Consider the following 16,069-nt stretch of genomic DNA (forward strand, 5'->3'; position numbering starts at 1 on the left):
AGCTCTCTGCAGGTCATTCACTAGGTCCCCCCGTGTGGTTCTGGGATTTTTGCTCACCGTTCTTGTGATCATTTTGACCCCACGGGGTGAGATCTTGCGTGGAGCCCCAGATCGAGGGAGATTATCAGTGGTCTTGTATGTCTTCCATTTCCTAATAATTGCTCCCACAGTTGATTTCTTCAAACCAAGCTGCTTACCTATTGCATATTCAGTCTTCCCAGCCTGGTGCAGGTCTACAATTTTGTTTCTGGTGTCCTTTGACAGCTCTTTGGTCTTGGCCATAGTGGAGTTTGCACAATTGGTGGCTGACTAAATACTTTTTTCCCCCACTGTGTATATATATATATATATATATATATATATATATATATATATTTGCGAGAAGAAAAAAAACATATGGGGGATTGGAAGTGATGCAGACAATTACATTGATGGAAGTTACAATCTATCTGCAATATTAAAGCTGATCTATACCCTGGCCTCAGGACCAGTGGAAGCAAAATAGCCCCATAACATCAAAGATCCACCATCATATTTTACTGTAGGTATGAACTACTTTTCTGCATATGCTTCTATTTTTCAACACCAAGCTCTATTTTTATGTCATCTGACCATAGCACCGCCTGGAGTTTGATAAACGGCATTGGCTCTAGGATTGGAACAGGTGCTTCGGTCAGATGACATGAAAATAGAGCTCTTTAACTGTATCTGATCATGTGTATTGATAGAGTATATACTGTACCCTTTAATGATCTGGGAAGGGTTGGCTGTTATGAGGTCTGTCTTCACTCCCACGTCACGACTCTTGTTGATAGGAGCCAGGTTAAACCTAACAACAACAACAACAATAACAATCACACAACATTACAAACAACTAAGATCACACAACATTCACACAAGATTAGAAACAACAATCTAGACAACAACATTCACAGAATATTAAATCGACATTCACACAACATTACATCAACATTCACACAACTTTACATCAATATTCACGCAACATTCACATGACAACTGAATACCCCTACCTACATGTACATATTCCCTCAACTAACCTGTACCCTCGCACATTGACTCGGTACCGGTACCCCCTGTATATAGCCTCATTATTGTTATTTTACTGTGTTACTTTTTTTTCAATTTTTTATTATATATTTTTAGCAAATATTTTGTTACTTACTTAAATAAAATAAAACTCTGCATTGTTGGTTAAGGGCTTGTAAGTAAGCATTTCACGGTAAGGTCCTACACCTGTTGTATTCGGCGCATGTGACAAATTACATTTGATTTCATTTGATTTGAATAAGAGCGCCATATACAAACTAGTGATGGACTCAGAAAGAGGTGCCGGTTTCGATAGGATAAAACAACATTCTAACAACATATTTTTTACCTTTATTTAACTAGGCAAGTCAGTTAAGAACAAATTCTTATTTTCAATGACGGCCTACACCGGCCAAACCCGGACGAAGCTGGGCCAATTGTGCGCCGCCCTATGGAACTCCCAATCACGGGCGGTTGTGATACAGCCTGGAATCTAACCAGGGGGTCTGTAGTGACGCCTCAAGCACTGAGATGCGCCACTCGGGAGCACATACACAGAATGTCTACACAATGTTCAAACAACATTATAAACAACAACATTCATACATCACGTCAACGTTAAACACTACACAACAGCACTACATTGCTATAGATTACTACCTATAACAAATTGATTGATTGATTGCTTGCTTGATTGATAGATGTTGTTGCTGATACCTGATGACATAATCAGCATTGTCAATTTCCGCTCCACAGCTGCTGTTCTGCAGGATTCCTCCACTTCCCACCACGGCACAACGACTCAATGAACCTTTACTCCAGGGCACGGTCTAAAGACACACACACACGTTTTGTTCTTCTATCCTCATGGGGACATAAAATTGATTTCTGTTAGAAATCCTATTTTCCCTGACCACTAACCCTAACCCTTACTATAACCATAACCCTATTCTTAACCCCTAACCCAAACCCTAAACCTAACTCATAACCACCAACCCCTTACCCTAACCCTAAGTCTAACCCTAAACCTAACCCCTAAGCTTAAAATAGCCTTTGTCCTGATGGGGACGTGGGAAATGTCCCCACGGGCAACAATTTTCCTGGTTTGACTATTCTTGTAGGGACTTTTGGGGATTTTAGCTCCCCACAAGGATAGAATAACTAACCCACACAAACCTGAGGCAGCATCTCCCATAGTGCTTGGTCCACCTTTCTCTTCCTCCACCTCTCTCCATCATAAGTCAGAATCTGGTTCTGATTGGTGTTCTGTCTGGTCATGATCAGCCTGTCAGAAGCATTACAGCATGACCACAACTCTGTCCTGGGGGGGAAGGACAGGAAGTTTGTTGGAGACGATCGCAAGACTGAGCAAGGTGTGTGTGTGTGTGTATATCAGTGGAGGCTGGTGGGAGGAGCTATAGGAGGACGGGCTCATTGTAATGGCTGAAATGGAATATTTGGAATGGGTTCAAATGTGGTTTCCATGTATTTGATACAGTTCCATTAATTACACTACAGCCATTACAATGAGCCCGTCCTCCTATAGCTCCTCCCACCAGCCTCCACTGGTGTGTATCTCACCTGTGTAGTTCTCTGTGTGTGAGGTTGAGTGTCCAAGGACAGTCCATCAGCTCTCTCACCTCCTGAGAGAACAGGGCAATGTCTACTCTGACACACACATACAGACACACACACACACACACCAGCCAGGTCACTCCAGATCCAATGCAATATTCAACGTTCGTCCAGGTCCCCACGACGTCGGGAGATGCCTTCAATACTGGCCACTAGGGGCAACGGTGAGCATTATTACTATCAAGTAGTCTTGCGTCGTTGGCTCCAAGAATCGTGGGTTCATTCCCAGTGCTAGGCATTCGTTTGTATTTAATTTGTTATTTTTTTTTACCCTATCCCAAACCTTAACCCTTACCTTAACTATTCAGAATTAATACCTAAACATAACCTTCAAGTTGTTTCTGTTTGAACCCTCTCCCAAACCTTAACCCTTACCTTAACTATTCGGAATTAATACCTAAACATAACCTTCGAATTGTTTCTGTTTTAACCCTCTCCCAAACCTTAACCCTTACCATAACTATTTGGAATTAATACCTAAACATAACCTTCGAGTTGTTTCTGTTTTAACCCTCTCCCAAACCTTAACCCTTAAAACCCTTTCCTGCAGTTAAATGACCAAATCGCCCTCTACTGGCCTCGTCGGTGAAATGTTATTAATATTTTTCATAATTTCATAATTAATCAACATTATTTATTTTAAACAGCCGAAAATCCGGTGCTTCTATGTGAAATGGTTTTGTTATATTTCAGTCTTCTGTGATGTATATAAAGTGTAATATTGGGATGTAAACTCAAAATTGAATACATTTCAACTCTATATTTGGGCCCATACCATGTGTGTGAGGTGTATACTTTTGTTTCAAAGTAGATTTGTTTAAGACGACCAAGAAACACTCTGTGACCCTGATTTAGCCCACCCTAGTAAAAGGTTACTTAACCAATCGGAATTCATTCCTAAACTTAACCGTCAAATTATGACGTTTAGACAAATGTGGACAAACGTAGAATACTGAATTCAGACCATGTCAAACCGTGAAATCTTGTTGCACACACACACTCATAATGTAAATAAACATATAGATGGAGAACTTGTTGGATCAGGATGGATTGTCTGGTTGATCTGATCAGACTTTCAGACTTTCCAGTAAAGAATATCTTACATAGAATCTTTCTCTCTCGGACCCCAGGAAGATTAGCTTGCATCATGGTGTCAGCTAATGGGGATCCCAAAAAAAAATCTAATTCAAAACTCCACCTACTTTTTCATAGTAGTCATGGTCACCAGTTTCTCTCGCAGTCTCCTGCACTGCAACATCTTCTGGACAGAGTCCAGGAACCCATCTCTGCAACACACAAACACACGCATGCACACAAAAACACACACATTTATCATTTAGCCTAATCAGAGAAGTGACCTATCATAGAAAGGCTTTATGACTAGATAAGGTTGTAAACTAGTCTATAAGGTTTAGTATGAAAAGACAATTATGCAGTACTCGGAAATCCGGCTCCGGTTAGAGATTGAGGTGGACAAGACTCCAATGAACATTCAACCATTTATTTTAACTGCAAAAACCAGAACAGCACAGATGGCAAAACACAGATGAGAACATAGAATGTATGGTTATGTTTTTTCATCAAGAACACATACTGGAAGAGTCCTCTGACGGTGGCCAAACCAAATAATGGTAGACAGCCCTCAGCCCTAAGCCCTCAGCCTTTGAATTACGTTTTACATCGTCACATCCGAGTGTACCTTAAATGTCCCTTGCCCAAGAGAGGGAGAGTGATGATCAGAGAGGCAACGTCCTTGGTGGAAATCTTGAAGTTGAGCTTAAAAACAACCAACCTAAAGCTATTAATGTACCTAGAAAGCTAACATAGCTAGCTAGCACTCCTGTCAGGTAGTTAGCTACCCATAGCTGGCAAACTAGTTTTATAGTTTGGTCATTTATTCCAATACATTTCAGAATTCCCAAAAATATGTTTATGAAGCTAGCTAGCTCCTCACTACAAGACTAAGCCAATTTGCCAACGCTAAAATCAATGTCATCTACAGTAGCAGTCAAATGTTCGGACACACCTACTCATTCAAGGGTTTTTCTTTATTTTGAAAATGTTTTACATTGTAGAATGATAGTGAAGACATCAACACTATGAAATAACACATATGGAACCATGTAGTAACCCAAAAAGTGTTAAACAAATCAAAATATATTTGAGATTTGAGATTCTTCAAATAGCCACTGTTTGCCTAGATGACAGCTTTGCACACACTTGGCATTCTCTCAACCAGCTTCACCTGGAATGCTTTTCCAACAGTCTTGAAGGAGTTCCCACATATGCTGAGCACTTGTTGGCTGCATTTCCTTCACTCTGCCGTCAGACTCATCCCAAACCATCTCAATTGGGTTGAGGTCAGGGGATTGTGGAGGCCAGGTCATCTGATGCAGCACTCCATCACTCTCCTTCTTGGTAAAATAGCCCTTACACAGCCTGGAGATGTGTTGGGTCATTGTCCTGTTGAAAAACAAATGATAGTCCCACTAAGCCCAAACCAGATGGGATGGTGTATCGCTGCAGAATGCTGTGGTAGCCATGCTGGTTAAGTGTGCCTTGAATTCTAAATAAATCACAGACAGTGTCACCAGCAAAGCACCCCCACACCATAACACATCCTCCTCCATGCTTTACAGTGGGAACTACACATGCGAAGATCATCCGTTCACCCACACCGCGTCTCACAAACACACCGCGGATTGAACCAAAAATCTATAATTTGGACAAATTTCCACCGGTCTAATGTCCATTGCTCGTGTTTCTTGGCCCAAGCAGGTCTCTTCTTATTATTGGTGTCCTTTAGTAGTGGTTTCTTTGCAGCAATTCGACCATGAAGGCCTGATTGTTGAGATGTGTCTGTGACATGAACTCTATGAAGCATTTATTTGAGCTGTAATTTCTGAGGCTGGTAACTCTAATGAACTTATCCTCTGCAGCAGAGGTAACTCTGGGTCTTCCATTCCTGTGGCGGTCCTCATGAGAGCCAGTTTCATCATAGCGCTTGATGTTTTTCAAAGTTCTTTACATTTTCCGTATTGACTGACCTTCATGTCTTAAAGTAATGTGTCACGATTCTCTAAAGCAGAACCCAGAAGCAGACCAGGACAAGGTGAGTAGAACGAAGGTGAGTATTTATTTACAGATTCAAATGTGGAAGCAGAATAATCCAGGAGACGGAGCGGGCAGCGGAGGTGAGTTGGTGGGAGTGAATAGGCAGATCCGATGATGTCACAGAAGCCACCGACGACCAGGCAGGGGTGGGGTGAATGTTTGATGTGAATGTTTGATGTGATACCGATCCATTAATTCCATTCCAGCCATTACAATGAGCTCGTCCTCCTATAGATCCTCCCACCAGGCCTCCACTGGTGAGTATGTTTTTTCGTCAAGAACGCATATTGGAAGAGAGTCCTCTGATGGCTGCTAAACCAAATAATGTTTTATAGAGTCAGAAAACAGGTCACCTGAGAGATCAACTGACTTGGAAGCCATCTTAGTTCAGGAAGTTGTATCAATCTGGCCAAAAAGTTCTGAATCTTGTCATTCTTGATACTTTATCATTGTTAATGGTTACATTGAAAAATTCGAAATAATTTGTTTGTTCATTTTGTTAACAGTTTTTTGATCAACAGAGACCACATACACACACACACACACACACACACACACTTTCAATAATTGATTTGAATCCACAAATCACATTACACTCCAGAAGGTTATAAACATTTCAAAGGTTGTTGTATGCATGGACACTTAAGGATATAGAAAGCAACTTCTACTCTGAACAGCTAGGCTGCCCATAACAGCTGAAACAGAGTAGTATCCAGCCAATTGTTTTGCTTTATCTGGAGGCCATGTACTGTAAGCCTATGTACATGGCCGAGACTGCCAAATGTGACTTGTTTCAGGAACCTAGGCGTATGTCACGCGTCACTATTTCACAATTTTTTTGGCAGAAATGCCTTCTGGAACATGTCAACTTTCATGTGCCTTAATAACAAACTTGTATGCCATCTGTAAATACGAATACAATTGTTAAATTACGAGCCTAGTTGGTTTAGCCACAGAAAAAGACTGCAACCTTCCCGCTAGCCATGATTGGCTGAGATAATGAGTGGGCTGGACATGCCGAGAGATGAGTTCGGATTGGTCTGCCGTGTAACACGCTTCTGTCTATTTGAGCTGGACAGTATGTGGAGGTAATTCTGTCTAACAAGGTAGAACTGCATAAGTGTTGCTCTCCACTTTCTGGAGGACCGAGTTTTGAAATCACTGTAATTAGTGTATGATAGCTTAGGAGATGGAGAAAACACCTGTCTCCGGATTACATCTTTAAACTAAGAAGAAGAAGTAAGAAGAACAGCGCCGGAGAGAAGATGGCTGCCGTTTTACAGCCCTCTAACCAACCCTCTAACCAATTGTACTATTATGTGTGTTTTTCCGCGTTATTTGTAATTTATTTTGTACATAATGTTTCTGCCATCGTCTCTTATAACCAAAAAGAGCTTCTGGATATCAGGACAGCGATTACTCACCTCGCATTGGACGAAGATTTTTTCTTCAACGAGGCGGCCGCGAAGGATATCATACAGACACCCGACAAGGCCCAAATCCCCGTCATTCGCGTGAGGAAGAGACGGAGATATCGCGGACGCAGATCCGGGTGCCTTGTAAGGATCCGACGGCGAGCGAGTAAACTGCCTCTTCCATCAATCCTATTAGCCAACGTTCAAGCTTTTGAGAATAAAATGGACGATTTAAGATTACGGTTATCCTACCAACGGGACATTAAAAACTGTAATATCTTATGTTTCACAGAGTCGTGGCTGAACGACAACAATGATAACATTCAGCTAGCAGGCTATACGCTACATCGGCAGGACAGAACGGCTGACGCTGGTAAGACAAGGGGTGGCGGTGTGTGTATATTTGTAAACAACAGCTGGTGCACAAAATCAAATACTAAGGAAGTCTCAAGGTTTTGCTCGCCTGAGGTAGAGTATCTTATGATAAGCTGTAGACCACACTATTTACCAAGAGAGTTTTCATCTATATTTTTCATAGCTGTCTATTTACCACCACAAACCAATGCTGGCATTAAGATTGCACTGAATGAGTTGTACAAGGCCATTAATCAACAGGAAAACGCTCATCCAGATGCAGCGCTCCTAGTGGCCGGGGACTTTAATGCAGGGAAACTTAAATCCGTTCTACCTAATTTCTACCAGCATGTTAAATGTGCAACCAGAGGGAAAAAAACTCTAGACCACCTTTACTCCACACACAGAGACGCATACAAAGCTCTCCCTCGCCCTCCATTTGGCAAATCTGACCATAACTCTATCCTCCTGATTCCTGCTTATAAGCAAAAACTGAAGCAGGAAGCACCAGTGATTCGGTTAATAAAAAAGTGGTCAGATGACGCAGATGCTAAGCTACAGGACTGTTTTGCTAGCACAGACTGGAACATGTTCCGGGATTCTTCAGACAGCATTGAGGAGTACACCACATCAGTCACTAGCTTCATCAATAAGTGCATCGATGATGTCGTCCCCACAGTGACCGTACGTACATACCCCAACCAGAAGCCATGGATTACAGGAAACATCCGCACTGAGCTAAAGGGTAGAGCTGCCGCTTTTAAGGAACGGGACTCTAACCCGGACGCTTATAAGAAATCCCGCTATGACCTCCGACGAACCATCAAACAGGCAAAGAGTCAATACAGGTCTAAGATTGAATCATACTACACTGGCTCTGACGCTCGTCGGATGTGGCAGGGCTTGAAAACTATTACAGACTACAAAGGGAAGCACAGCCGCGAGCTGCCCAGTGACACAAGCCTACCAGACGAGCTAAACCACTTCTATGCTCGCTTCGAGGCAAGCAACACTGAAGCATGCATGAGAGCACCAGCTGTTCCGGATGACTATGTGATCACGCTCTCCGTAGCCGATGTGAGTAAGACTTTTAAGCAGGTCAACATTCACAAGGCCGCAGGGCCAGACGGATTACCAGGACGTGTACTCCGAGCATGTGCTGACCAACTGGCAAGTGTCTTCACTGACATTTTCAACATGTCCCTGACTGAGTCTGTAATACCAACATGTTTCAAGCAGACCACCATAGTCCCCGTGCCCAAGAACTCTAAGATAACCTGCCTAAATGACTACCGACCCGTAGCACTGACGTCTGTAGCCATGAAGTGCTTTGAAAGACTGGTCATGGCTCACATCAACAGCATAATCCCAGAAACCCTAGACCCACTCCAATTTGCATACCGCCCCAACAGATCCACAGATGATGCAATCTCTATCGTACTCCACACTGCCCTTTCCCACCTGGACAAGAGGAACACCTACGTGAGAATGCTATTCATTGACTACAGCTCAGCATTCAACACCATAGTGCCCTCTAAGCTCATCACTAAGCTAAGGATCCTGGGACTAAACACCTCCCTCTGCAACTGGATCCTGGACTTCCTGACGGGCCGCCCCCAGGGGGTAAGGGTAGGTAACAACACATCTGCCACACTGATCCTCAACACGGGGGCCCCTCAGGGGTGCGTGCTCAGTCCCCTCCTGTACTCTCTGTTCACCCATGACTGCATGGCCAGGCACGACTCCAACACCATCATTAAGTTTGCCGACGACACAACAGTGGTAGGCCTGATCACCGACAACGATGAGACAGCCTATAGGGAGGAGGTCAGAGATCTGGCCGTGTGGTGCCAGGATAACAACCTCTCCCTCAACGTGACCAAGACAAAGGAGATGATTGTGGACTACAGGAAAAAAAAGAGGACTGAGCACGCCCCCATTCTCATCGACGGGGCTGTAGTGGAACAGGTTGAGAGCTTCAAGTTCCTTGGTGTCCACATCACCAACGAACTATCATGGTCCAAACACAACAAGACAGTCGTGAAGAGGGCACGACAAAGCCTATTCCCCCTCAGGAGACTGAAAAGATTTGGCATGGGTCCTCAGATCCTCAAAAAATTCTACAGCTGCACCATCGAGAGCATCCTGACTGGTTGCATCACCGCCTGGTATGGCAACTGCTTGGCCTCCGACCGCAAGGCACTACAGAGGGTAGTGCGTACGGCCCAGTACATCACTGGGGCAAAGCTTCCTGCCATCCAGGACCTCTATACCAAAATTGTCAAAGACTCCAGCCACCCTAGTCATAGACTGTTCTCTCTGCTACCGCACGGCAAGCGGTACCGGAGTGCCAAGTCTAGGTCCAAAAGACTTCTCAACAGCTTCTACCCCCAAGCCATAAGACTCCTGAACAGCTAATCATGGCTACCCGGACTATTTGCACTGCCCCCCCACCCCATCCTTTTTACGCTGCTGCTACTCTTAAGTATTTATGCATAGTCACTTTAACTCTACCCACATGTACATATTACCTCAACTACCTCAACTAGCCGGTGCCCCCGCACATTGACTCTGCAACGGTACCCCCCTGTATATATAGCACTTTTTTTGTTGTTGTTTTATTCTTACTTTTTTTGTTTAAAATAAATGCACTGTTGGTTAAGGGCTGTAAGTAAGCATTTCACTGTAATGTCTGCACCTGTTGTATTCGGCGCATGTGACCAATAAAATTTGATTTGATTTGATTTGATTTGATTCAAACTAAGGGCAACCATGGCATCCGTAACAGAGAGGGAGAAGCGTCCATCCATGTATATGGCTAAGATAGTCTAGGTAGCTACATTTTCAGATATTACACATATATAATTTAGTCCGAAAGTAATTTTCATTTAAAGTTAAAGTGTACTGTTAGCTAGCTAGCTAACGATAGCTGGCTGGCTCGCTAGCTAACATTACGTGTATGATCTGTGTAGTAATATTATTCGTATCTCAGAGCCATTTGCTTTGCTAGTTATAGCCTAATGTTAGCTAGCTAACATTGAACCTGGTTGGTTAGCTACCTGCAGATTCATGCAGGGTAGTAACGTCATGAGTTGGGATTAGGGTTCATTGTTTAGCTAGTTAGCTAGCTACATGTCTTAACAGAAGACTCCACTATGCAAGTATCCATTTCGATAGAATGTTCATGATGTCACTGCGACAGCTGTTGATAGATGTAGATGGTAAATTCGCTCTGGCTATCTACTCTGATTTCAGAGCACTCTCGTCTGAGTGTGTCAGAATAACTGACACATTTACGAAATGCTCAACACCCGTTGATTATGACCGGTGTCAGTAAACGTTGGCAAAAAAGCGTCAATTGGTGCCAGCAGCACAGTTGCAGTCACCAACGCTCTGGATAACATAAAAACAGCCTAACCAGCTCTGCTAGGGCGAGTAAAATGGTCAGAGTGAACTGTTCTCTCATTTGTGTCTGGAAGTAGCTTGCAAGCTAGCCAACATTAGCCAGTTAGCTTGGGTGCTTGACTGCTGTTGTTAGGACAGAACTCTCGGATCAACCCTTAAAGAGATGAGTGGGGCTAAAGTGTGTGAATGATGCTGAATGGGTGTAGACAAAGAAGAGCTCTCCAGTAGGTGTACCAAAACATTGAAAGGCCATTTTCTGAAAAGTGAGGTTACAAGTTTATCAATTTTCAAAGCAGAATTACTTTCCCATTGTTCCTCAACTGTAGTGTATGATATACCATTTTCTAGCTTTGAGTCTTTACTTTTATCCAATGTAAAAAACACAATTTCAAATTTAGCTACATAAGACCTAATCGAACCGGTCAGTCACAAATATCAGTATTCCTAGCTTGCACCTATATCTGAGCAGTGGTGGCCTGTCCATTAGTGTGTTAGGGGCGGTGCCCCACTTGTGATTTGTCAAAAAAAAAAATATATATATATATATATATAACATTTAAAAAATGTATTTGTATTTTATTTTTTTGTACACTGAGTGTACAAAACATTAGGAACATCTTCCTAATATTTAGTTGGATTTAACAGGTGACATCAATAAGGGATCATAGACTGACCAGGTGAATCCAGGTGAACGCTATGTCATGGAAAGAGCAGGTGTTGCAAATGTTTTGTACACTCAGTGTATATTATATAATTCGAGGATTATGATTAAAATGTCCATAAAACTGTGGTTAATTTGTGTACATTTTGCGGTTTCAAAACTATATTTTTCAAAACTGTCACACCCTGGCTCTGGGACTCATTATGTTGAGCCAGGGTGTGTTCATTTCTATGTGTGTATTTCTATGTTGGTGTTCATTCTAGTTTGTTGTATTCTATGTTTGCCTGAGTGACTCCCAATCAGAGGCAACGAGTGTCAGCTGTTGGCTGGTTGTCTCTGATTGGGAGCCATATTTAAACTGTATGTTTTCCCTTTGTGGTTGTGGGTTTTTGTTCCGTGTTCGGTCATTGATACCGTGGACGTCACGAGTCGTGTTTTGTATTTTGACGCTTTAACTAATTAAAGTCATGTTTGTTCATCACGCTGCGCCTTGGTCTACTCCTTACCTCGATCGTGACAGAAAAACCCACCATGCAACGACCAAGCAGCGTGTCCAGGGTCAGCCCTTGGGGTGGACATGGGAGGAAGCGCCGGGAAAGGCCCTGGCGAAAGAGGAGCACCGTGTCCAGGTGCAGGCAGCCTGGACATGGGAGGAGATATTGGACGGCAAAGGGTCCTGGACTTGGGGGGAAATCCTGGCCGGGATGGATCGCCGGCCATGGAGTGAGACGGTGGAGAGGCGACGGAGAGAGGAGCAATGGCGTGATCAGGGTCGTCGTCGGACGGTCGTGAGGCAACCCCAGAAATTTTTTAGGGGGGGGCACACGGCATGGACGACGGGGCTGACGGAGGAGAAAAGGGGGCAGATCCAGAAGGCCACCAGGCCAGGGGTTCACCGCCCTGTACGTCCTGTGCGGATGCCTCACACAGAGTGTGTGAGGGTAGGCATTCAGCCAGGACGGGTGGTGGCCGCTCTTCACTCCAGGCCTCCTATCCGTCTCCACAGCCCGGTTCGGCCTGTCCCTGCTCCACGCACCAAGCCTACGGTGTGCGTCGCCAGCCCAGCCCGGCCTGTCCCTGCTCCACGCACCAAGCCTACGGTGTGCGTCGCCAGCCCAGTCCGGCCTGTCCCTGCTCCACGCACCAAGCCTACGGTGTGCGTCGCCAGCCCAGTCCGGCCTGTCCCTGCTCCACGCACCAAGCCTACGGTGTGCGTCGATAGCCCAGCCCGGCCTGTCCCTGCTCCACGCACCAAGCCTACGGTGTGCGTCGACAGCCCAGCCCGGCCTGTCCCTGCTCCACGCACTAAACCTACGGTGCGCGTCGCCAGCCCGGTCCGGCCTGTTCCTGCCACCCGCACCAAGTCTACGGTGCGCGTCGCCAGCCCGACCCGGCCTGTTCCTGCCACTCGCACCAAACCTACGGTGCGCGTCGCCAGCCCGGTCCGGCCTGTTCCTGCCACCCGCACCAAGTCTACGGTGCGCGTCGCCAGCCCGACCCGGCCTGTTCCTGCCGCTCGCACTAAGCCAGGGGTGCGAGAAGTCAGCCTGGTAAGGCCCGTCCCTCTTCCACGCACCAAGCCAGGGGTGCGAGTCGTCAGCCTGGTAAGGCCCGTTCCTCCTCCACGCACAAAGCCAGGGGTGCGCGTCGTCAGCCTGGTAAGGCCCGTCCCTCCTCCACGCACCAAGCCAGGGGTGCGAGTCGTCAGCCTGGTAAGGCCCGTTCCTCCTCCACGCACCAAGCCAGGGGTGCGAGTCGACAGCCTGGTAAGGACCGCTCCTGTTAAGTCCAGTCCTGCTCCAGCCGGCGGGGCCAGACTGGACCAGGGGCGCTATGGGGGGTGTATTGGAGGGTGGTGGTCAAGGCCGGAGCCAGAACCGCCGCCGAGGAGGTATGCCCGCCCAGCCCTCCCCTGGTTTGTTTAGTTGAGGCGCGGTCGCAGTCCGCGCCTTTAGGGGGGGGTACTGTCACACCCTGGCTCTGGGACTCATTATGTTGAGCCAGGGTGTGTTCATTTCTATGTGTGTATTTCTATGTTGGTGTTCATTCTAGTTTGTTGTATTCTATGTTTGCCTGAGTGACTCCCAATCAGAGGCAACGAGTGTCAGCTGTTGGCTGGTTGTCTCTGATTGGGAGCCATATTTAAACTGTATGTTTTCCCTTTGTGGTTGTGGGTTTTTGTTCCGTGTTCGGTCATTGATACCGTGGACATCACGAGTCGTGTTTTGTATTTTGACGCTTTAACTAATTAAAGTCATGTTTGTTCATCACGCTGCGCCTTGGTCTACTCCTTACCTCGATCGTGACAAAAACAAGCTGTTCATTTACCTACTGCTCTGCCATCAGCAGACCCACCACCCAGCGCTTGGATTGATGGCACTAAAGAGCAAATTGCAATGAACTTGGAAATAAATAATCATGACAGTCCATTGGTAGCTTGGGCCCTGAACCAGACATCCATATCTATATGTCAAAGGACAGAGCGATACAGTAGATAGAACCTTCTCGCCCTCCATGGCTCTGTATCGAATTCGCAACAATGTTCTGTAAACACCAGCCCGAGAGTCTTGTATAAAACCCAAATAAAAAGGTAGTGACTTTGTCAGCTGCTACAGAATCACAAAGTGTTCACAGAATGCCATCAATACAATACAACAGTGAATAATCAGTGTGTCCTCAGTCATTGTACCTCCAGTCTGGCGTCAATCATTATCAACAGATAAGAGAATAATCCATAACATTCAGCTTCAAGTCTAGTGACCATGAACCCGCCCGCACCTTGAGTGTCACAAACAGAACACTAGAAATGATATGTATTACAGAAACTCCAAATATGCTAAACATTGTGTTGATCACTCTAAACTAAATAACTCTTAAATGTCCCCATTACACACACGCACATACACAGCATTACAAACGTACCTTTGGTGTTGGTAGTAGTCTATGAGTGTTATTGACAGGAGAGTTCCGGAGCAGACCAGAATAAATAGAATCAGGTAACGCATTGTTACAAAAGGTCACAGACTGAATGACAACTACACTATTGGTCAATCAGCGAGGGATAGAGGGAGGGAGGAGAGAAGGAGGCTGAGGGGAACAGAGGAGAGGTGTGTGTTTGTGTGTGTGTGTGTGCGTGAGTGTGTGTGACTCAGATGTTTTTATTCAACCCAATCAAGGATTTGCTACACTGCAGAAACATGGGGCCAATTGTAACTACGGATTGCCAACTGATATCTTGTTAAATTTGCACTATGCTGAAATCGCTCCGCCATTTCCTGGTTGCTAAAACTCTAATAGTTAGTCTAATTTCAGTTTATGTGACAAAATAAGCTATTATAGTGTAGATAATCATTGTACCATCTAAACCGCTGTGAAATATATTTTCCGTAACCAAAAATATTGTTGTTTCAGCTGTTTGAAGCTGGTGTACAAATCCGAAAGTAAAAGACAGAAAAACAAAACTTAAGAACGGGAAGCATGGAAATAGCGCACCTAGAACAGATCTACCGCTTCTTAGACTTGTTTAAAGTAGAATGATAGATCTATAACTCACATTTCTATGAAATAGGATTTTATTGAGCTGATCATCACCTTGAAAGGCTCTGAAAAGCAACCGATTATCTCTGGCCCTGTGTCGTCGCTGGGTCGCATCTGCGAAAGGTTCAGCAGGCTCTTAGCTTTTCATATCTGCCTTAAAGACTACTGCCACTCTGTTGGCATAACTTTTATTGACAATTTCGACACTTTTGGGAAACAAAAGATGCTCCACCTAGGAGCCTGGACACTCTCTTCATATTTCAAGGCCGCGTTAAGATATTGACTCAGAGACAGACCAAGCCCCGCTCAGGTAATACTATATCAATATCAACCATCAGGCAGGGCCTGCAACTGCCTATTGAACGTAGCTTGTTTGAGTTAGACTCCATGTGACTTTAAAAATTGTAAAAGACTTGGGTTGATGCATCTGAACATTAGGAGCTTACTTCCTAAACTGGATTACATCAAGATCTGGGCTATACAGACGAATCCGGACATTCTGGTATTGACTGAAACTTGGATCTCAGGGGACATTCTGAACTCTGATATTAATTTTGAGGGTTATAATGTGTTCAGAGCTGACAGACAGGGTAGAGGTGGAGGAGTGGCCATTCTTATTAAAAATAATTTCTCAGTGTCTTTACTGAAGAAATAAAAAATTCAGAAACTATCTTTAAGCCTTTGTCTGGGGAAACATTTATGCATAACTGTTATAGGGGTCTACCGTCCTCCCTCGGCTAACCTTTGTGCACTCAAGGAGTTAAATGGTTTGTCTTCTTTTACTTAATCAGAAGTTATTTTCCTTGGTGACCTAAATTATGATTGTGAAATGCAGGCTTCAGACAATCTAAAAGACATGTAATGATCTAAACCTAACCCAGCTGGTGACTAAGCCTACACA

At 44.7% G+C, this 16,069-nt stretch overlaps 1 protein-coding gene across 1 annotated transcript in view; it reads right to left on the reverse strand.

Moving 5' to 3' along the window:
• The window catches only part of LOC311126309 (alpha-2,8-sialyltransferase 8F-like), a gene marked incomplete at both ends in the record, with an annotated part of 28,680 nt that extends 14,044 nt beyond the window's left edge, over positions 1-14,636 (reverse strand). The window contains 6 exons of the mRNA XM_084158504.1: positions 743-829; positions 1,765-1,877; positions 2,224-2,368; positions 2,629-2,715; positions 3,885-3,968; positions 14,554-14,636. Coding sequence (XP_084014630.1) covers positions 743-829; positions 1,765-1,877; positions 2,224-2,368; positions 2,629-2,715; positions 3,885-3,968; positions 14,554-14,636 — 599 coding nt within the window. The remainder of the gene's footprint in view (positions 1-742; positions 830-1,764; positions 1,878-2,223; positions 2,369-2,628; positions 2,716-3,884; positions 3,969-14,553) is intronic.
• Positions 14,637-16,069: the final 1,433 nt, after the last annotated feature.

Source organism: Coregonus lavaretus, assembly GCF_964263955.1.
Source record: "Coregonus lavaretus genome assembly, chromosome: 3".
NCBI lineage: Eukaryota > Metazoa > Chordata > Actinopteri > Salmoniformes > Salmonidae > Coregonus > Coregonus lavaretus.